The sequence below is a fragment of the Pelophylax lessonae genome, assembly GCF_965119305.1.
Source record: "Pelophylax lessonae genome assembly, chromosome: 1".
Lineage (NCBI taxonomy): Eukaryota > Metazoa > Chordata > Amphibia > Anura > Ranidae > Pelophylax > Pelophylax lessonae.
In genome coordinates, this window is record NC_138768.1 from 785,405,167 (window position 1) to 785,427,795 (window position 22,629).

General features: G+C 44.5%; 1 protein-coding gene across 1 annotated transcript in view; it reads right to left on the reverse strand.

The window, feature by feature from the left end:
• The window catches only part of LOC309561418 (ADP-ribosyl cyclase/cyclic ADP-ribose hydrolase 2-like), a 61,896-nt gene that overhangs the window by 4,033 nt on the left and 35,234 nt on the right, over positions 1-22,629 (reverse strand). Inside the window, exons 5-7 of the mRNA XM_082265315.1 lie at positions 14,446-14,528; positions 11,559-11,635; positions 2,944-3,036 (exon numbers count right to left, since the gene is read on the reverse strand). Of these exons, the coding sequence (XP_082121441.1) occupies positions 2,944-3,036; positions 11,559-11,635; positions 14,446-14,528 (253 nt within the window). The remainder of the gene's footprint in view (positions 1-2,943; positions 3,037-11,558; positions 11,636-14,445; positions 14,529-22,629) is intronic.

A 22,629-nucleotide genomic window follows, 5' to 3' on the forward strand; every position in this document is an offset into this window, starting at 1 on the left:
TGGAGCAAGGTGGGGAATGGGGGGCAGCATCACAGGCATATAATAATAAGGTCTATTGTGAATCTCTTTTTACAGATTCATCTTTAACTGACGATGGCAGATTTTTAATCTCTATCTAATATGGAGTTATCTATTGCATACTAAATACGAACTTTGATGTCTTGCAATACCAGTCACATTGTTAATTCCATCTAGCAATTTAGTGCTGTGAACAGCTATAACATTGCTGTAAATTGCCATAGGTAAGGAAATGAGAATACATATATATATATATATATATATATATATATATATATATATATATATATATATATATATATATATATATATATATATATATATATATATATATATATATTACCATACAAATTAAATCTTATACAGTCCTTTATGGCTGGAAATCAAAATTTAATCTCTTATACTTCTATTTTCTGTATCTCTTTATTTCCCTGTGGCTCCCCCAAGAATAGAATCTTGAAAATCAGGTACCTCCTTTTATTGTGGTCCATCCCCTCTCTCCTTCATTCTACCACATCATCGTATGATCGTATGATCGATGAAATGGGGACAACACTTTGGTAGGTGATTTGAGCACATTATGAGAATAGATAAAGCTAATCTGTACTTTTACGACCTATTAAGGTGAAGGAAATATTTTCTCTCTTTCTTTAAATAAAATAATATAAACAACACCATATCTTTATATCACTTATATATGTTTCTGTATTCCTATTTGGCCCCCACACTCGCCAGTGAGACGTAATACGTCACGCACCTCTGATACCATCTGGTTCTAGGGAAACTGCATGCGAGGCTTTGCATGATATCTGGGATATGGCCTACCTGGAGATGTACCAGAAATAATGTACCCAATGTGAATTTGTGTATACTAAACTCATTTTGATGTTTTATAGATAAAAACAGAATTTTTATATTGCCAGTCTGCCCCTGAGGAAGCTTTGTTTAGCGAAACATGTCGGGCAAGGATACGGGTGGTAGCACGAGTGGCCCAACTCAAACATAAGAAAATCTATGAATTGTCACTGTTATCCAATATATGTTATTTTTGTATGTTGAATGCCTGTGTCTAAATTCAATGTTATTTATTTTGTAATAAAAATTCATTTTATATAAATGATGTGTTGCTATATATTATGAGTACAATACCGTAAAAGTCCCCCCTTGGCCCATTTTTCACCAATCCCCCTAGTGGTGATTAGGTAATACACAAAGTAGTATAATTTGGGATGTAGGTATCAATTGATGAAACAATTTTTACCAAAAGCACAATCATATCAATTTACCTTAAATTATAACTAAAGGCAAAACTTTTTTTTTTTTTTTTTGGATAGAGGGGAGAGGGATTAGAACGCCTGTCATTGTTCCAGTTAGAGAGAATCACCCCTTCTATGTGTCCTATTTACCATTATCATTAAAGGTGAAAGTAAAAGAAAATCCATAATTTTTGGTTGTCCCCAAAAAAAGTAATGGAGAGGAAATCTTCCAAAGAAGACAATAGTTCTGGTGACCTAGGGGACCCCCAGAGATTGCCTTAATTTGTAGAGATTTCTCTTACTTCCTGTTTTGGATATTGGACAGGCAGTAAAGTTGAATCTCCCCAATGGGACACAGATGGCAAAAATAAACCTTACAGACATTCTAACCCTCCTCTACACAATCCAAAATGAAAAAAAAGGTTTTGTCTATACTTCTTCTTTAATGCATAGCATGCATGAAGGTTGAGCCTTAACAACTACTTTAAAAGAGAAGTGTATGAATTGTTTTTATTTTACAATCTTACTTACCTAGGTAGATGCAGTATCGCTCCATATGCTGCATATGTCTCCTGCCGGCTCTAAGCAATCAAACACTGCCATTCGCTCGGTCCTCACAGCTCCCTGAGCAGAGAGCTGATGACTGTCATTTACCGCTGTCAGCTCTGCCCCTCCAACGCTCACTACAGTGGCTGTCTCAGGCTCTCTCGATCTTTCCTGAGCCCAGACTGGCTCTGTGATGTCAGCCAACAGTGGTCTTCAGCCTGCTGTCTGCTAAAAAACAGGTCACGGGAGTGCAGAAGGAACTGCACTTCTGTGATCCATAAGAGAACTGCAGCCAAACGAGCTTTGGTTTTAATTCTCATTTAAAGCCCTGTGTGATTATCAGGGTGAAAACCACTGTCCTAGAATTCCATTATTGACTTACTTGCCTTGTTCCACACTGTATCTCTATGTGAGTGCAGCCATCTTGGTGGAGGAGCAAGGCTTTCCTTTCTTGTGGGGTAATAATCATGAAACAGCAGAAGAGGTGGAGGAAACATAGATTCACATAATAAATGAAGCAGAAGCAGAGAAATATTTGCACTGCAGGTATCCAGGTACAGCTTCCACTCCAGTAAGGAGAACAGTGAGCTTCACAGTAATGACATGATTAAATCTTACTCCAGGTCTCCTGAGAGTATAAGTGTGTTAAGTGATCTCACAATGCTGATATGCAGCTTTGAAGATATAAGCAGAGAATTGCACTGCTATTTTTCAGGAGGAATTCAAGACAAAAGATACATCTTTCAGGGTACTGCCTAACAGACCCAAATGTTCCCTATAAGGTAGCAAATCTTTATTTATTGAGTTCAGGTCCACTTTAAACTATCCATTCTACGCTAGACAAGGGGCCCTCAATAACTGCAAACAGTCACATTTTGAAACGTTTTTGCCTCCTCTGAGAAGTCACAGTCACTCTAACTTAAAATGCCTTTGATCATGGGTCACTTAGACCGCTTCTGAGGAATGCAGTTTTGCAGTTATGAGGAGCCCTAAATATCACTCTGTTACATCAATTGAAGCACAGATTACAGGTATTAAAAAAGGATAGACAGAGCCTCTGGCTCTTTATTTTTAAGGTAAAGGTCTTTACTACTCAGCATTCTGGGTAGAATTTGTTACTTACACATCAACTCCACCAATGTCATCCATCACCCAGATGTTGATTTTGGTTACCTTGTCTCCTTGAAAATTAGGAATTTCATATTCTGATAAAAAGCTAAAAAAAAAAAAAGAAAAGATTTTACATAAACTCTAATGACATCAGCTGTGTGTAATAAATACATCTTGAATGCTGTACATACTTGGCCAATGAAGATGACTGATCTTCCAATTCTTTCGGGCCACGCAGTGTGTACTCTCTTCTGTTGCAGCTGCTGAGCTAATAATAGGCGACAGTGAAGAGTACACACTGAGCATGCACAGCCCCAAAAAACAGGGTGAAGCTCCCTCCCGTGGCACTAGGGGGCGCTGAGCCTAATGGCTGCTCTGTCACTACAAGAAATTGGAACAGAGTGTCATGGTCTTACCTTCTTGCTGTTCGTTTGACATGTGCTGGCGGCCATCTTGGTTTCTGGGTTTCTTGTAGCCTCCCACCCTGCGGCTCCTCCTTCCCACTGGGAGGAGCTGGATGCCTAGCTCATATATATAGGAGGTCTGTGGCTTCAGTTCCCTGCTTGGTCCTCCTGTGTTCACATGCTTCTAAGACTGCTGCTGCTTCTGGTTCCTGTTCCTGGCTTCGTCTGACTACCCTGCTGGTTCCTGATCCTGGCTTCGTCTGACTACCCTGCTGGTTCCTGATCCTGGCTTCATCTGACTACCCTGCTGGTTCCTGATCCTGGCTTCGTCTGACTACCCTGCTGGTTCCTGATCCTGGCTTCATCTGACTACCCTGCTGGTTCCTGTTCCTGGCTTCGTCTGACTACCCTGCTGGTTCCTGATCCTGGCTTCATCTGACTACCCTGCTGGTTCCTGATCCTGGCTTCATCTGACTACCCTGCTGGTTCCTGATCCTGGCTTTGTCTGACTACCCTGCTGGTTCCTGATCCTGGCTTCGCAAAGACTCTGCATCGGTTTCGCCATCAGTTTGGACTTTTGCTTTATAGCTTGTTTTTCAATAAAGCCTTCTTATTTTCACTTATCTGTTGTTGTACGTCTGGTTCATGGTTCCGTGACATTAGGACCAAGCCATGAATTCTGACGGTACAGGGCCATCCTCACTACCCACGCTGGTTGCCAGACTTGATCAGCAGGATCACCTGTTGGGTCAGTTCGCCGTGGCGTTGCAAACCCTGCTTGAACGCACGGTTCATTTCGCTCCCGTTGCCGATGGGTCGGTTGTCGCTCCTGGGCCCGCTCCTACTGCCGCTCCGGTTGTTGCGCCAGAGTCTACCCCGACACCTGTTGTTGCGCCTGCGGTGTTTAGGGGTATGACCGGTTCTGCCCCCCTTCCACAACGCTTTGGGGGAGAGCCAACTCAGTGCCGAGGTTTCCTTAACCAGGTGGGCATTTATTTCGAGTTGCTGCCACATGCCTTTCCTACTGAGAGATCAAAGGTGGGCTTCTTAATTTCGCTGCTCTCGGACAAGGCCTTGGCCTGGGCCAGCCCTTTATGGGAGAACAACAATCCGGTGGTTGCCGAGTTTTCCGGTTTTGTTGCTTCTCTTCGGAAGGTATTCGATGTGCCGGCTCGTGCTGCCTCTGCTGCGAAGCTCCTTATGTCCATCAGACAGGGTTCACGATCCATAGCTGAATACGCCATTGAGTTTCGTACCCTGGCAGCAGAGGTGGGCTGGAATAATGAGGCTCTGGTCGCTGCTTTCTCTCATGGTCTCTCGGATGCCTTGAAGGATGAGGTTGCAGCTAAGGACCTACCAGTGGAGCTCGAGTCTCTTATTTCTTTCCTGATTTTGATTGACACCAGACTCAGGGAGAGACCTTCCTTTAAGGAGAGTCTGCGGAGGCCTCCTAACAGATTGGCGCCTACCTTTGCTGTCCCACCCGTGCCTCCCTCTCCTCCCACGCCTCCTGGGGATGACTTGGCTGGGGGTGAACCCATGCAGCTGGGCTTTGCTCGCCTGTCCGAGGGGGAGAGGGTACTCCGAAGACGCGAGGGTCGATGCATGTACTGTGGTCTCGGTGGGCATTTTCGGTTGGCATGTCCGAACCGTCCGGGAAACGCTCGCACCTGAGATCCTGTCGGGGGCAGATCTTGGGTGGAGTCTCCTCGTCCCCGGTTTCCCGTGTTGACAAACCACTGATCACTGTTGTCCTCTCCTGGGTCGGGGGCTCGGTGACGACCCAGGCGTTGGTGGACTCTGGTGCTGGTGGTTTGTTCATTGATAGTGTGTTCGCTGCCGCCAATTCCATTCCTCTGCAGGCTCGAGGTTCTCCTCTGGCTCTTGAGGCGATAGACGGCAGACCCCTTCTGCCGCCACACGTGACTCATGAGACCCTTCCAGTGGGGTTAGCCATTGGTGCCGTCCACAGAGAGTCGGTCTGCTTCCAGGTTATTTCGTCTCCACACTACTCGGTGGTCTTGGGGTACCCCTGGCTCCAGAAGCATAATCCGATTTTCGATTGGAGATCGGCCGAGATCCTCTCGTGGTCACCGCAGTGTGGGGCTAGTTGCATCCATGGGCCTGTCAAGTTGCTGTGTACTTCCTCGGACTCTCTGTTGCCCCCTGAATACGAGGAGTACCGGGATGTATTCGATAAGGTGCGCGTGGTTGCCCTACCTCCGCACCGCCCATACGATTGTGCCATCGAGTTACAACCTGGTGCCCTTCCTCCTCGTGGCAAGGTCTATCCACTGTCGGTAGCGGAGAATGAGGCCATGGAGGAGTACGTAAGGGAGGCGCTTTCACGCGGACACATTCGCAAATCCTCGTCCCCGGCAGGGGCTGGATTTTTCTTTGTGAAAAAGAAGGGCGGTGAGTTGAGGCCTTGCATCGATTACAGGGGTCTCAATCGCATCACGATCAAGAACGCTTACCCGATACCCTTGATTTCCGAGCTGTTCGATCGCCTTAAAGGGGCCACGGTCTTTACCAAACTCGACCTGAGGGCGGCATATAACCTCGTAAGGATCAAGGCGGGCGATGAGTGGAAGACCGCGTTTAACACCAGGACCGGTCATTATGAATCCTTGGTTATGCCCTTTGGGCTGTGCAATGCGCCCGCAGTCTTTCAGGAATTCATCAACGATGTTTTCCGTGACCTGTTGCAGCAGTGTGTGGTGGTCTACTTGGATGACATCTTGGTATATTCTGAGTCCATGGAGACCCACATTCTGGATGTCAGACGAGTGTTGCAACGGCTACGAGAGAACAAGCTGTTCGGTAAGCTTGAGAAATGCGAATTTCACCGATCCCAGGTAACCTTCTTAGGTTACATCATTTCCGCTGAGGGGTTCTCCATGGATCCTGAGAAGGTTTCGGCTGTCTTACAGTGGCCCCAGCCCAGTGGTCTTCGCTCCCAACAGCGCTTTTTGGGCTTCGCCAATTATTATCGGAAGTTCATCAGGGACTTTTCCATGCTAGCCAAGCCTCTCACGGATCTGACCAGGAAGGGCAGTAATTCCCAGGTCTGGCCGCCCGAGGCCATCCGAGCTTTTGAGGCTCTAAAGTCCGCCTTTGTGTCGGCTCCGATTCTGTCGCATCCCAACCCTGGGTTGCCCTTTGTCCTCGAGGTGGACGCGTCTGAGACGGGAGTAGGCGCCCTTCTGTCTCAGCGTAGAACACCAGAGGGTCCTCTGCTTCCTTGTGGGTTTTACTCCCGGAAACTGTCTTCCGCGGAGTGCAACTACCAGATTGGTGACAGGGAGTTATTGGCCATCGTGCAGGCTCTTAAAGAATGGAGGCACTTGCTCGAGGGTTCGGTGGTTCCGGTCCTCATCCTGACGGACCACAAGAATCTGACCTACCTCTCTGAGGCCAAGAGATTGACACCACGTCAGGCCAGATGGGCTCTGTTCTTGTCACGTTTTAATTACGTGGTCTCCTACCTACCCGGTTCCAAGAACATCAGGGCGGATGCCTTATCACGGCAGTACTCCGACCTGTCCAGGGAGGAGTCGATTCCTACTTCGGTCATACCTCCGAATCAGATCCTGGCCGCCATTCGCACCAGCCTGACCTCTCCTCTGGGTGAGCAGATTTTGGCGGCTCAATCTGGTGCTCCCTCTGGGAGACCCAACGGCAGATGTTTTGTGCCTGAGGAGTTGCGCACTCGGTTGTTGCGAACCTACCATAACTCCAAGACCGCGGGGCATCCTGGAAAGAATCAGCTGTCCTGGGCTGTTTCACGTCTGTTCTGGTGGCCTTCCCTACGTTCCGACATCGCCGCATATGTAGCGGCATGCTCCGTTTGTGCCCAGAGTAAGTCCCCTCGGCACCTTCCGTTGGGCCTTCTGCAACCCTTAGCCACCGGGGAGCGCCCATGGTCACACCTGGGGATGGATTTCATTGTGGACCTCCCTGCATCCCGAGGCCATACGGTCATTCTCATGATTGTGGATCGGTTTTCCAAAATGTGCCACTGTGTTCCTCTCAAGAAGTTACCCTCTGCACAGGAGTTGGTCACGATTTTTGCCAGGGAGGTCTTCCGGTTGCACGGTTTGCCCAAGGAGATTGTGTCGGATCGGGGGAGTCAGGTTCTGGCGCGCCTTTTGCTCCCAGTTGGGGATTCATCTCTCCTTCTCCTCGGCCTACCACCCTCAGTCCAATGGGGCCGCAGAACGATCCAATCAGGCCTTGGAGCAATTCCTTCGTTGCTATGTCTCCGATCACCAAGACAATTGGGTTGACCTCCTGCCTTGGGCTCAGTTTGCCAGGAACACGGCGGTGAACTCTTCCTCTGGGACGTCTCCCTTCATGGCCAACTATGGGTTCCAACCTGCCGTGTTACCGGAGGTATTCTCTCCCCAGGATATTCCGGCTGTGGAGGATCACCTTTCCGTCCTACGTGCTTCTTGGGTACAGATCCAGAAGTCCCTTGAGGTCTCTGCGCAGCGCCAGAGACTCCAGGCTGATCGCAGACGAGCGCCTGCTCCTTCCTACCAGGCCGGAGACCGTGTATGGTTGTCCACCCGCAACCTCAACCTTCGAGTGCCCACTCCCAAGCTGGCGCCTCGCTTTGTTGGTCCCTTCCGAGTGCTTCGCAGGGTAAACCCGGTAGCCTATGCCCTTGCGCTTCCTCCTGGCATGCGGATCTCCAACGTGTTTCATGTCTCCCTGTTGAAGCCTCTGGTGTGTAATCGTTTCACTTCCTCGGTTCCTCGGCCTCGTCCGGTCCGAGTGGGCAATCGTGAGGAGTATGAGGTGAGCAATATCCTGGACTCACGCCTGGTCCGCGGTCGGGTGCAGTTTTTGGTTCATTGGCGTGGTTATGGTCCAGAGGAGCGTTCCTGGGTTCCCTCCGCAGATGTCCATGCTCCTGCCTTGCTCCAAGCCTTCCACGCACGCTTCCCTCAGAAACCGTTCTTTACTCCGCGGAGGAGGGGCCCTTGAGGGGGAGGTACTGTCATGGTCTTACCTTCTTGCTGTTCTCCTTCGTTTGACATGTGCTGGCGGCCATCTTGGTTTCTGGGTTTCTTGTAGCCTCCCACCCTGCGGCTCCTCCTTCCCACTGGGAGGAGCTGGATGCCTAGCTCATATATATAGGAGGTCTGTGGCTTCAGTTCCCTGCTTGGTCCTCCTGTGTTCACATGCTTCTAAGACTGCTGCTGCTTCTGGTTCCTGTTCCTGGCTTCGTCTGACTACCCTGCTGGTTCCTGATCCTGGCTTCGTCTGCCTACCCTGCTGGTTCCTGATCCTGGCTTCATCTGACTACCCTGCTGGTTCCTGATCCTGGCTTCGTCTGACTACCCTGCTGGTTCCTGATCCTGGCTTCATCTGACTACCCTGCTGGTTCCTGTTCCTGGCTTCGTCTGACTACCCTGCTGGTTCCTGATCCTGGCTTCATCTGACTACCCTGCTGGTTCCTGATCCTGGCTTCATCTGACTACCCTGCTGGTTCCTGATCCTGGCTTCGTCTGACTACCCTGCTGGTTCCTGATCCTGGCTTCGCAAAGACTCTGCATCGGTTTCGCCATCAGTTTGGACTTTTGCTTTATAGCTTGTTTTTCAATAAAGCCTTCTTATTTTCACTTATCTGTTGTTGTACGTCTGGTTCATGGTTCCGTGACACAGAGCCATCACAGGCTTAAGGGGATTTTAAATTTTTATTTAGAAAGCATTTTGGATTACATTCTATAAATGTAAAGGGAGTCCTGGCTGGTAGGTAGGACTAGCACACCATACTGCCATACCAATATGGAATAGCCCACCCTTTTGCTGCCACACACATATGTGTAGGGTAGGTTAATAGTAGATCTAAAGAAGAGTGTAAAATCAGATTTTATAGTGTATGGTCAACATATACATTCATAGATTGTTAGATTTAGGGTCTTCTCAAATAGATACCAAATACTATGCCAGGAAGTGAGACCTTAAAATGGTTAAAGCCCAACTCCAAAAAATGTGAAAATTCATCCTGGCGGTGGTACGGCTCTCACACTGCAAGGGCTAAGTGCTTGTTTAAGTCTAGGGGGCAAGAAGATGTGCTTACCCAATGCTCCGCTCCTCCACTTTGCTAGACCGGTCCCCACAGTGGTCTGGGGTGCTAGGGTGCTGACATCATAGGATGCCCCTATTTCTGATGCTAAATAGGGTTTTCAAGCTGGTCATACACTAGTAGATTTTAAAACAAATGTTTGTACAAAAATTCTCATCAGTGCATTTGATGACATGATGAATATTGTTCAAAAGTACTTTTTTACAATTTATTTTGAAGTGAATGGACTTTCCTGAATGCAAACCACATTCACTGTTAGAAATGTGTTTCAATTTGACGCCAACTAATGATTAGAAAATTGAAGAACGTTCCTAAAACAAAACCTTTCAAACAAATTCTAGTGTATGGCCAGCTTTCCTCCAATGACAGAGACACAAACCATTAAAATCTATAGGAACAAAGGATGTACACACTGTGGTTGGTTGCCAGTTGTCATCAGAAGGGAGAGGGGTCCAATTAGAGTAGGTTAGTGGGGTAGGGAGTGGGGGCTGGAGTTTTATTTTCTAAACCCGAATTCGTTGTTCAAAATGGGTTATATTTTAATATACTTGCATGTAGTTGTCTCCAGAGTGTCCCTAGCTAGGGATGATCAAACTTTTGAAAAGTTCGGTTCGACCAGAATACCTGAACTTCCCGAAAGTTCGCCCGGATTTCAGAACCCCATTGAAATCAATGGGACCCGAACTTCAGTAATCAAAAAACACCATTTTGAAGCCCTAAAACCCAATAAATGCCCCTAAAAAGTGCCTAGGGTTCTGGGTCATGCCCCAGGGAATATTAATCACACAAAAAAAAGTTCTTAAAAATTTTCATTTTTGAGAGCCAATTATTGAAAAAATTATTGAAAAAAAAAATGAGATTTCTTTGGATTTAGTGTCTGGGGGTCTAAAAAGTGTACCTGTGAAGTTTCAGCTCTGTAGCATGTCCAGAACCAGAAAAAAAAAAGTTTGTTTGTATTAGAATTGCAGTAGAGCAGGATGGTGGCTCCGCTATTTTCACACCCGGCCGTTTTTGTTTCAGGCGTTTATAGGGCTTTTTTTGTGGACGTGTTTGGAGGCAGACATGACATCTGAACTTCTGTGTAGGGATATATATACACACACACACATGTATGTATATATACACATACACATATATAGGTGTGAAAGTAGCAGAACCCTATGCCTGCGCTAATGAAATAATTTGCAGGCATAGGGCTACGCTCCTATCACACCTATATGTGTGTATGTGTATAAATACATATAAGTGTGTGTGTATATATACCCCTATACAGAAGTTCAGATGTTATGCCTACCTCCAAAGACACCCAAAAAATGCCCAAAAAAAATGCCTGCAACAACACACCTGGGCGTTTTTGTTGCAGGCATTTTTTTTGGATGGTCGACCCGAACCGTTCAATCATCCCTATCCCTAGCGTGAGGAGATGGTTCCAATGAACCATATGGTGGTATGCTATGGATTCGTAGTCGTCAGAGCCTGACATAGAAAGCTTTGTTTACACCAGGGTTATCGGTTAAATAAACTGTATATAATAGCTGTGTTTAGGAGAACTAGAGAGGGTATTTTCTTTAAATCATGCTGATTCTAATACACTGTGTTATAAACACTCTATGGGATATTACATGTGCATTAGGGCTTGATCCCACTTAGTGCATTGAGCTCTGTTGATTTCAGTTGATCAGTGCAGTCTCGATACAAAGACACAGCAAATGTGGTTGCTGTCTATGTGTCTAGTTCACACCACAGCATTGCGAAAAGAAATCTATACAAAAATTGTCTATACATGCTGCATTATTTTGCAACACACAAAGATGCATTACAACACACATTAGCATGTTAAAAAAGCTCTGCTGTGCATAGCGTTAAATTAAGTGTAGTTTAAATAAAGTTAAGAGAAAAAAAGCATGCATTGTGATGCGTTGTAACAGCTCGTGCATGTGTTATGCGCACCATATTGAGCACCCATGGATGTGAATGAGTCCTTAATTTACTTGTCGTCCACACAAAAGACAATGTGATTGCAAAAGCAATCTGAAGCAACTCAACAGCAACTGTAAAGATACTCATCTGCAAGCTAGTTACGTCTATGTACATAACAGAATGACTGACAAAGTTACTCATTTATACCTGGGCACAGGGAAAGCACCTCCTGGTGTGGATCCATTCAGCAGGATCTGGATTTCCCCAGAGCTTTGTTTGGCATACTATAAAGTGCAACAAAACATTCACATATTACATCAGCAGAGTGGACATCAAAAAAAAAAAAATAATTCTAAGAATTATTAATGCATTTGTAAGCTGAGTGTTAGAACGTGGATCACACGCTGGTAGCACTATGCTTCCCAGAGCGGGAGGTTGTAGTTCCCGTGTCCACCAGTGGGTGTCTACCAGCAACCAGCACATTCCAGTAATTTCCTCCTAAAGCTTGCTGCTGGGAGGGTATTTAGTCCCTCCTCTACTATTACACTTCGTTCAGGGCTAGTTCACACCACATGCACTCCAGTGTCTTTTTCTTCCTACATCCAAAGCACATAGAAAGTAGGTTACATGGTTTTCAGTGACATAGTTCATACCAGTGAACAGTGCTTGCAGTTCTAGTGGGTTCCGGTTCCAAAAAAAAAAAGTAGAACATGCTGCATTTTGCCTGCACAGAACTGTACTGGAACGCACCTTCACACATCAGAAACGCTTTAAAAATGCACCAGACCCCAATACAGTGACAAAAAAAATAGGGAACACATTGATATGTTGTTTTTCCCCAATGTTTTTCTGTGAGAAATACATAAATTGTTTTCAATTGTAATCAACCACCGATACTTTCTATATACTACATTGTTTATCCTTTGTTACTTTTACAGTCTTTAATAAAGAAATTGAAAGTAAAAAAAAAATAGGGAAAAAAAGCATCTGGAATGCAACTTTAATCTGAGAATGTCAAGGCTAAAATCCAAGACAAAGAGGGTATCCCCCCAGATAAGCAAAGATTGATCTTTGCAGGCAAGCAGCTGGAAGATGGTCACACCCTTTCAGACTACAACATCCAGAAAGAATCCACATTGCACCTTGTGCTCCGTCTGAGAGGTGGTATGCAGATCTTTGTAAAAACCCTTGGCAATACCATCACACTTGAGGTTGAGCCCAGTGACACTATTGAAAAAGTAAAGGCTAAGATCCAAGACAAAGAGTGCATTCCACCAGATCAGTAGACTAGAGATTGATCTTTGCAGGCAAGCAGCTTGAAGATGGTCGCACCCTTTCAGACTACAACATTCTGAAAGAATCCACATTGCACCTTGTGCTCCGTTTGAGAGGTGGCTTTTAAACCTCAAAACTTTTACCACACATTGCTATTTCTTTGTTGCACTGTATTGTTGTTTGCTGCGGTACTGACCCGGTATAGTAAAATAAAGTTTGTTGCACACTGAAAAAAAAAAAAAGGCAACAAACACACATCTGAATGCATAAAAATCTCACCAAAACACGCATACAGAAACACAAATCTGGGGACATTTTTGTATTGTGAACTAGCCCTCAGTGTTTTGCTTGCTTGTCATTTATCCTGCTCCTGATCTTGCTTCTGCCCTTTATCCTGAACCCTGCTGCCTCTTATCTGCTCCCCTTGTTCCTGCTCACAGTCCTGATCCCCCTTCCCATCTTTTCCCTGCATCTGCAGTTTACCCTGTTGATCCCTGTTCCCTTTTCATATATATTGTATCATGTTAGTTTGCTAGTTAGGCTTTCTTTCGCTTGATTAGGCTGCTTGTTAGGTATTATGTTATTATGTTATGACTCACTTATATCTTTATGTTTGCTGTGTTCCCTGTTTGCTGGTGTTTGGATGTCTTTTGTTTTACTATTATTAAGTTTATTGTACTATATATAGTCTGGTCTCAGTTTCCTAGTGTAGCTATGCAGATTTGTCCATCCCTGCTGCTGATTCCTGACACTGAGTACTCTCTTACTGCCCTCATTTGACAGAACTGGGTGCATGGGCAGTCATGTACTAGCAATGTCACATAGGAGTAAGGGGAGTGAATCATGTACTTATCTGGAAGTACAGAGACGCAGAGGAGTGCAGGGAAGGTTACTATGTGCAGCTGGGGAAGGCAACAGTTAAAGTGTATGTAAACCATAACAATGAACTTGATTTATCTACACCCTTTTAGTCTGTTATATATCACTGTAAGTCTTTTATCTGTTTGATAAGTGAAAAAAAAAGCCTGTTGATCCTGCCAGAAATCCAGTGAGCTCCTAACTTCAGGTCACTGCTGCACCAAAATTGTAAACAGCATCATTATCCCTCCATTAGTTCTATCTGTTAAAGCTATGTTTAGCCAAAACAAAAACACTTTTTTTTATTGTTGTTTTTCATAGAGTAGCCAATGGTTAAGACCCACTGCCAATTTACTTTTTGTTGTGAACCAGTGGAGAAATTTCCCTTTATTACTTGTCTCCGAGATGCAAGAGAAAGTTAGAGGAAATCTCAGAAAGTGAGGGAAATTCACCGGGAACAAGTGTCCCTACTGGAAGGTTTCCCACTCCTGAGAAAATCTAATTGTGGCTAAATGCGTAAAGTAGAACCATTGATGACAGGACACTCTCACATTTGCTCTTGGGAAAATTCCAGAACTGAAATATATTACATTTTTGTTCTTGGGTTTAGACACACTTTAAATTAACCTATTATTTATCTCCAACGGAGATAAACCACACATTCACTTTAACCACAAAACCCTTAGTCTTAACATTTGGCCCTTACCCTAAATTTAACCTAATAGTAATGATAGCCCCAAAAATATCAGAGCCACATATACGAGTATACTGCATTAATAACTAGCCCACATCCCAAAGGGACATTCTGACAAAATGACCAGCATTTAAAATTATACAATTCAGTCACTCAATAGTTCAATGTGTTATGTCTGAGCCCCCATCTGTACAGACCACTGTGAGCTGTTCAGCCAACCAATGCAATGATCATGGAATAAAGTCGTTTCTCTATAAATCAACTTACAGCTACAGAAGCGATTCTCCAGAAGGACTCCTCGGCGTTGTGCTCACACTCTGCAGTAGTTGGACAGGAGTCATAGTCAATCCCTAAACACAGAGAAAAGAATCAGCATTAAGAAAGAAGAAATCACAGCCAACCCCAAGTTCTGGCCCATCTGTCCAACGCTAGAACCCCTCTCTTCACCAATGATATCATCTCTCTCCAATGATAAAATCCCTTTTGACTAATAATATAACCTTTCTCCATCAATTATATAACCTCTCTCTCTCTCCACCAATGATATAATCTTTCTCAATCAATGATATAATCTCTCTCTACCAATGATATAATCTCTCTCCATCAATTATATAATCTCTCTCCACCAATGATATAATCCTTCTCCATCAATGATATACTCTCTCTCTGCCAATGATATACTCTCTCTCCACAAATAATATACTCTCTTTAATTATATAATCTCTCCACCAATAATATAATCTATTTCTGATCATATTATCTCCCCCACCAATGATATAATCTATCACCAATGATGTCACCTCTCTACATTAATGATATAATTTCTCTCCACCAATTATGTAATCTCTTTACAATAATATATTCTCTCTCCATCAATGATGTAATCTTTCTCCAGTGATATAATTTCTCTCCACCAATGATATTATCCCTCTCCACCAATGCTCTAATCTCTCTAGCAATGATATAACCTCTCTCCACCTTTAGTAATATGAGCACCCATTAAACAACACACTACATAAATAAGTTGAATTCATTTTATAACCTTTTAGTCATGAAAAGATGAATTTGCCATCATACTAATTTGACGGGATGATTGACAGGTCTGCTCACTTTACTGCCTTGGATTCCCCTCATTACACTGGATCTCAAGAATTGTAATAAACCAGATTAAGTATGCTTTTATATAGCAGAAGCGCTGGACCTTGTGGTGCCTACAGGGACCCTATGTCAAGGCACCATGTACAATCTGGGTTTTGGATTAAAGAAGACACAGAGGTTAATTTTAGACTAATATGGGCATTTACATGCATAACTATGTGTCTGCACTTCTGCATTCAGGAGACTAGAAAAAATAATGGTGGGATGTTGAAGGCCTAACACAAACTTACAGTTAAAATCATTAAGTTTATTGTACTTCAACAAAACTACTCATTAAAGCAGTCTCATACTGAATACAAATTCTAATATTTATGAAAAATAGACCTCTTTTTTTCAAAAGGATCCCAGTTAGAATACTGAAGATTAAAGTCCAACATTTCTCGTAATCAAACTAACATGTTCAATTATTCCTCTCTGCAAATTTATTGCGTTTCCTGGAATTATTCCACTTCATCAGGAGCTTAATAACAGGATATATAAATATTTTCTAGATATAAAAATACATAAAATTACAACATATTCATAACAATTGCAGTGCATATTCTTATTTATCTGCAGCAGTAAGTTTCCATAGTTACCTGAGTGTATACCAACAAGGGAAGAGATGAACCAAGGCTCCAACAGGGAGAAAAAAATCAAGGGGTAAGTCCCCTCCATGGGATAGCGCTTGGGAAAACCCCATACAGATAGAGATCATTGCAGGTGAATGAAACTAACAGCATTATAAATAGTTTTATATAGATAACAGTAACTGCAATAAAAAACATAAATAAATCCTATAAAAAAGGGGGATACTAGATAGGTGCTACAGTATCTCACAAAAGTGAGTACACCCCTCACATTTTTGTAAATATTTTATTATATCTTTTCATGTGACAACACTGAAGAAATGACACTTTGCTACAATGTAAAGTAGTCAGTGTACAGCTTGTATAACAGTGTAAATTTGCTGTCCCCTCAAAATTACTCAACACACAGCAATTAATGTCTAAACCGCTGACAACAAAAGTGAGTACACCCCTAAGTAATAATGTCATAATTGGGCCCAAAGTGTCAATATTTTGTGTGGCCACCATTATTTTCCAGCACTGCCTCAACCCTCTTGGGCATAGAGTTCACCAGAGCTTCACAGGCTGCCTCTGAAGTCCTCTTCCACTCCCCCATGATGAGATCACGGAGCTGGTGGATGTTAGAGACCTTCCGTTCCTCCACCTTACATTTGAGGATGCCCCACAGATGCTCAATAGGGTTTAGGTCTGAAGATATGCTTGGCCAGTCCATCACCTTTAACCTCAGCTTCTTTAGCAAGGCAATGGTCTTGGAGGTGTGTTTGGGGTCGTTATGTTGGAATATTGCCCCGCAGTCCAGTCTCCGGAGCGAGTGGATCATGCTCTGCTTCAGTATGTCACATTACATGTTGGCATTCATGGTTCCCTCAATAAACTGTAGCTCCCCAATGCCGGCAGCACGGATGCAGCCCAAGACCATGACACTCCCACCACCATGCTTGACTGTAGGCAAGATACACTTGTTTTGGTACTCCTCACCTGGTTGCTGTCACACACGCTTGGCACCATCTGAACCAAATAAGTTTATCTTGGTTTATTCAGACCACAGGGCATGGTTCCAGTAATCCATGTCCTTAGTCGGCTTGTCTTCAGCAAACTGTTTGCGGGCTTTCTTGTGCATCATCTTTAGAAGAGGCTTCTTTCTGGGATGACAGCCATGCAGACCAATTTTATGCAGAGTGCAGCGTATGGTCTGAGCACTAACAGGCTGACCCCCCACACCTTCAACCTCTGCAACAATGTTGGTAGCACTCTTACATCTATTTCTCAAAGACAACCTCTGGATATGACGCTGAGCGTGTGCTCTCAACTCCTTTGGTCGACCATGGTGAGGCCTGTTCTGAGTAAAACCTGTCCTGTTAAACTGCTGTATGGTCTTGGCCACCGTGCTGCAGCTCATTTTCAGGGTCTTGGCAATCTTCTTATAGCCCAGGCCATCTTTATGTAAAGCAACAATTATTTTTTTCAGACCCTCAGAGAGTTCTTTGTCATGAGGTGCCATGTTGAACTTCCAGTGACCAGTATGAGAGAATGAGAGCAATAACACCAAATTTAACACACCTTCGCCCTATTCACACCTGAGACCTTGTAACACTAACGAGTCACATGACACCAGGGAGGGAAAATGGCTAATTGGGCCCAATTTGGACATTTTTACTTAGGGGTGTACTCACTTTTGTTGCCAGCGGTTTAGACAATAATGGCTGTGTGTTGAGTTATTTTGAGGGGACAGCAAATTTACACTGTTATACATGCTGCACACTCACGACTTTACATTGTAGCAAAGTGTCATCACATAAAAAAAGATATAATAAAATATTGACAAAAATGTGAGGGGTGTACTCACTTTTGTGAGATATTGTATATATACATAGCTTTCTTTTAAGGCAGTGTATTATGAAAAATGTGAACAATGTGAGGCCTAAATTACTCCATCCTTTAATTTTACCCGATACAGTAAGTTTCTTTCAGTATGTTTTCAAAAGCCCACCAAAAAGATCTCTATGGGACCTTTAAAAGTAAAAATAAAACACATGCAGGGAACTTCTAACATCACTCCATAATTACACTGTAGTCTAAGAGCATATGGGATTAAAAGTGAACAGGCAAAAGTACCTACCGCTCAAAATGTTAATACAGCTTAATGTCAGGGTATCATATATAGTTGACATACTCCATAGGTTTTGTGTGGAAGTGTTTCCCACTACTGTGAGTTCCCATAGGGGGCCACCTGGTAGATATATTGTCTACTATACATGATACCCTGGCATAAAGTTGTACCATTTTGAGCTCTTCATTTGTAATCCCATAGGCTCTTAGACTATAGTATACTCATTGAGTGATGTTAGACGTTCCATCTGTTTTATTTTTATTTTTACTTTTAAAGTGGTTGTAAACCGCAGCTGTTAAAAAAAAAAAAACCTGTAAGACAATGACATAACGTGCTATCGCATCGCATACTGGCACATTATGAAATACTTACCTTAGAACGAAGCCTTCCGCTGAGAGGGCTGACGTTCCACCCGTCTTTCTTCCAGGTTTGCATGCTCTGGCTTTGTGATTGGCCAGAACCGCTATGACATAATTCCTGTGCATGCATGCAGGAGCCCTTGGTTAGTATGCCGGACCTTCAGAGCGCCTGTTCCAGTGATGTCACTGGGGGCACCCAGGGTGAATATCTCCTAAACGGTGCACGTTAAGGAGGTATTTATATTACCTACAGGTAAGCCTATAAAAATGACAAAGCGGATTTTACTACCACTTTTAGTCCCATTGGAGGGGACTTGCCCCTTGATTTTATCTCCCTGTTGGAGCCTTGGTTCATCTCTTCCCTTGTTGGTATACACTCAGGTAACTATGGGAACTCACTGCTGCAGATACATATGCATATGCTCAGTGATTGTTAGGAATTTGTTGTCATTTCATGTATTTTTATATCTAGAAATTATTTATATATCCCACTATTAGGCTCCTAAATGAAGTGGATTAATTCCAGGAAACACGTTGAGTTTGCAGAGAGGAATAATTGAAAATGCTATTTTGATTACATGAATTGTTGGACTATAAACATATGTATTATAACTGGAATCATTTTGAGAAAAGAGGTCTATTTTTCATGTAAAATGAATTTTTATCCAATATGAGTAATTTTGTTGATGTACAAAAATCTTTATGATTTTAACTGTAAGTTTGTGTTGTGCCTTCAACATCCCACCATGTTAAACCATTTTCTAGTCTCCTGAATTCAAATAGAGATGTGGTACTTAGGCCCCTTTAATATTGCACTTCTGCATTGTTGTTACCTTAAAGCCCAATTGAACCCTCAGTTTATAGGATTAGTCCAACGTTTGCCCACTTTTTTCTCTGAAGTCTGCAGAGCATTGCACCCACGATGTGTTATGGGTGCAATGCACAGGCACTATCAATGTCTATTTCCATCCTCCAGGCCTTTTGTTTATACATACCTGCTCTTATAAGGCTAAAGGATATGCAGCTGTGCTACAGGAGGTATGATGTGGTGAAAAGGAAAGAGGGTTTGCATGCTCTGCATAGTCCCTCTCCTGCAAGATGGAACATGTAACCTCATTCACAAAGAGATATCCTGGACCTGGATGCTGCACCCTTCAAAAGAAAACCTAATGCTGCATATAAAAGCACTGTAAATATGAATGTAACATGAAACATGGTCTAAATGGTGGAATTAGCCTTCATTTCAGCTAAATGCATTTCAGGAGCATTAATACAAAAGGTGTTCAACATCTTACAGTACAGTTTCTTTCTAAAACAGCCACAAACTGAGTAGAAAAACCTGACTTTTGACACAATGTAACCCTTAGGCCCCATGCACACGGGGCGTTTTTAACGCCGCTGTAAGTAGCGTCAGGCGTTTTCTTTTTGCAGCCAAAAAACGCCCCTCCATGTTATTCTATGGCCTCATGCACACACAGACGTTTTTGAGCTGTAAGTGGCCTAGGCGTTTTTAAGCTGCAACAAGAACCCACGACCTGCGCGTTCTGAGGACCAGCGTTAGAGCGTTAAAAACGCCTGACGCTGCTAAAGGCTGAATAACGTTGCTATAAGTTGCTTAACGTGCGTTAAGCCACGTTATACGTTTTTTTTCTTCCATTCAAAATCAATGGTTCCCTATGGGAGCCTATTGATTTGAATGGAAGTCGCACCGCAAGTCGGATCCGACTTGCGGGACGACTTGCGCTGTGAGAATCTTAAGGGGGAACTCCACGCCAAAATGGGAATAAAACGGCGTGGGGGTCCCCTCCCAGGTTCCAAACCAGGCCCTTCGGGTCTGGTATGGAATTTGAGGGTAGCCCCACGCTGAAAAAACGGCGTGGGGTCCCCCCCAAAATCCATACCAGACCCTTATCCGAGCATGCAGCCCGGCAGGCCAGGAAAGGGGAGGGGACGAGCGAGCGGCCCCACCCCCCCTGGACCACACCAGGCCACATGCCCTCAACATGGGGGGGTTTTGGTGCTTTGGGGCAGGGGGGGCTCTGCACCCCCCACCTCAAAGCACCTTGCCCCCATGTTGATGAGGACAAGGGCCTCATCCCCACAACCCTGGCCGGTGGTTGTGGGGGTCTGCGGGCAGGGGGCTCATCAGAATACGGAAGCCCCCTTTAACAAGGGGGCCCCCCAGATCCCGGACCCCCTCCCTATGTGAATGGGTATGGGGTACACTGTACCCCTACCCATTCACCCCATAAAAGGCAGTGTATGTAAATAACGACAGGAGACGTTTTGGAAAGTTTATTAAAAATCTTCATCTGTTCTTCTCTGGTCTTCTCCCTCTCCTGGTCTTCTCCCTCTCCTGGTCTTCTGGTCTTCTGCCCTTTTGCTGTCCGTTCATCTGTGCCATAAGGGGGCGGGGCCTCCCGATGACGTCATCTGGGGCCACGCCCACAATGGCTATATAACAAGCTGCAGAGACCGGAGACCGGCATAATCATCGGAGACATCGTCGGAGGAGGACCGGAGGAAGAAGAAGAAGAAGAGAAGAGAAGAGCCGAGGGCAAAAGAGCAGAAGAACGGACAGCAAAAGAGCAGAAGACCAGGAGAGGGAGAAGACCAGGAGAGGGAGAAGACCAGAGAAGAACAGATGAAGATTTTTAATAAACTTTCCAAAACATCTCCTGTCGTTATTTACACACACTGCCTTTTATGGGGTGAATGGGTAGGGGTACAGTGTACCCCATACCCATTCACATAGGGAGGGGGTCCGGGATCTGGGGGGCTCGTCCCCTCCCCTTTCCTGGCCTGCGGGGCTGCATGCTCGGATAAGGGTCTGGTATGGATTTTGGGGGCTACCCTCAAATTCCATACCAGACCCGAAGGGCCTGGGGGGGACCCCACGCCGTTTTTTTCCCATTTTGGCGTGGAGTTCCCCCTTAAGATTCGGATCCGACTTGCAGTGCGACTTCCATTCAAATCAATAGGCTCCCATAGGGAACCATTGATTTTCAATGGAGGCAGAAAAAAACGCTGCTAAAAGCAACGTGGCAAAACGTGCAATAACGCCAATGGAAAAAGCTACTGAAAGCACGTTTTTACAGCTGCTTTTTCCGGTGTCAGAACTAACTTTGACGCACGTTTTTTCTAACGCCCCGTGTGCATAGGGCCTTACTCTCTGTGTTGAAGCAGTGGTCACATTGCAGAAGTCCAATATACTGAGTCAGAACTTGAGCGCTGCAGTCAGCAAAGCTCATGCTCCCTGCTAATTGGAGAGCTGCGGCTCTGTCTAAAGCCCCGTACACACGTACCGATCGTCGGCCGAACGATCGGCCGTCTTTTGTCCAGGGCTGTCGTGTCTGTTGAAAACTGCAAAAGACTGCACACGAATTTTGTCGGCCAACAACAGCCGACTGCAGAAGTGATGTCATGTGATGGTTAACTTTCCTTGTCTTTTTTCTTTTCTGAGCATGCCCAGTCTTGCTAATCTGCTGTCTGTCGGCCGAAATCTGTACTGACTGGCGAACAATCGGCCGTTCTGGTGTTGGCCAACAAAAGTTTTAATGCCTGCACGACAGATTCTGTTCGGCCGAAAATGCACTGTCGGCTGTCGGAAGCATCATACTAACAAGCCTACAATCGGCTGATCGGTCGTCGGCCGAATATTTACGCCCGACAATCGCTACATGTGTACGGGGCTTAAGTAAGAGACATGCTTTGCAAAGAGCTCACTGCTTCCCCACAAAGAGCAATGGTTCTGTTCTGCAGCATGCTGGCAGAACACAGGCTTTCCAATTAGACTTTGGCTTACTTTTAAAGAAAATTACTTTTAAGCTAATTTTTGTAAGTTTGAATTGTTACCACAGATGGGGGCACAGGGTTCCTATAATTGGCCCTGGCAACATGTGATTGTTGTGACCAATTACAGTGATCCCATTACCAGTAGTATACAAGAGCTATCGTTCAGTATATCCCTTGTTTACTTCTGTGAGCTCTGTGATTGGTCACAAGGATCACATGGTACAGGGCCAATCGCAATGGCCCTATACCATGTGATAGCTCTGGCCCATTACAGTTATCACAATAGTAACCAATGGCTGCATGAATTCAGCAGAACTGTAAAAAGTGGTTGCTTTTACAGCCATTATGGCAATCACAGTTTAAAAATGAATAAATCCCAATCACATCCCCCCAAGCACTAGACTGTACTGCTCTGGTGACAGTATGTAACGAAAAAAAATTGTAAAAAAATTACTATGGT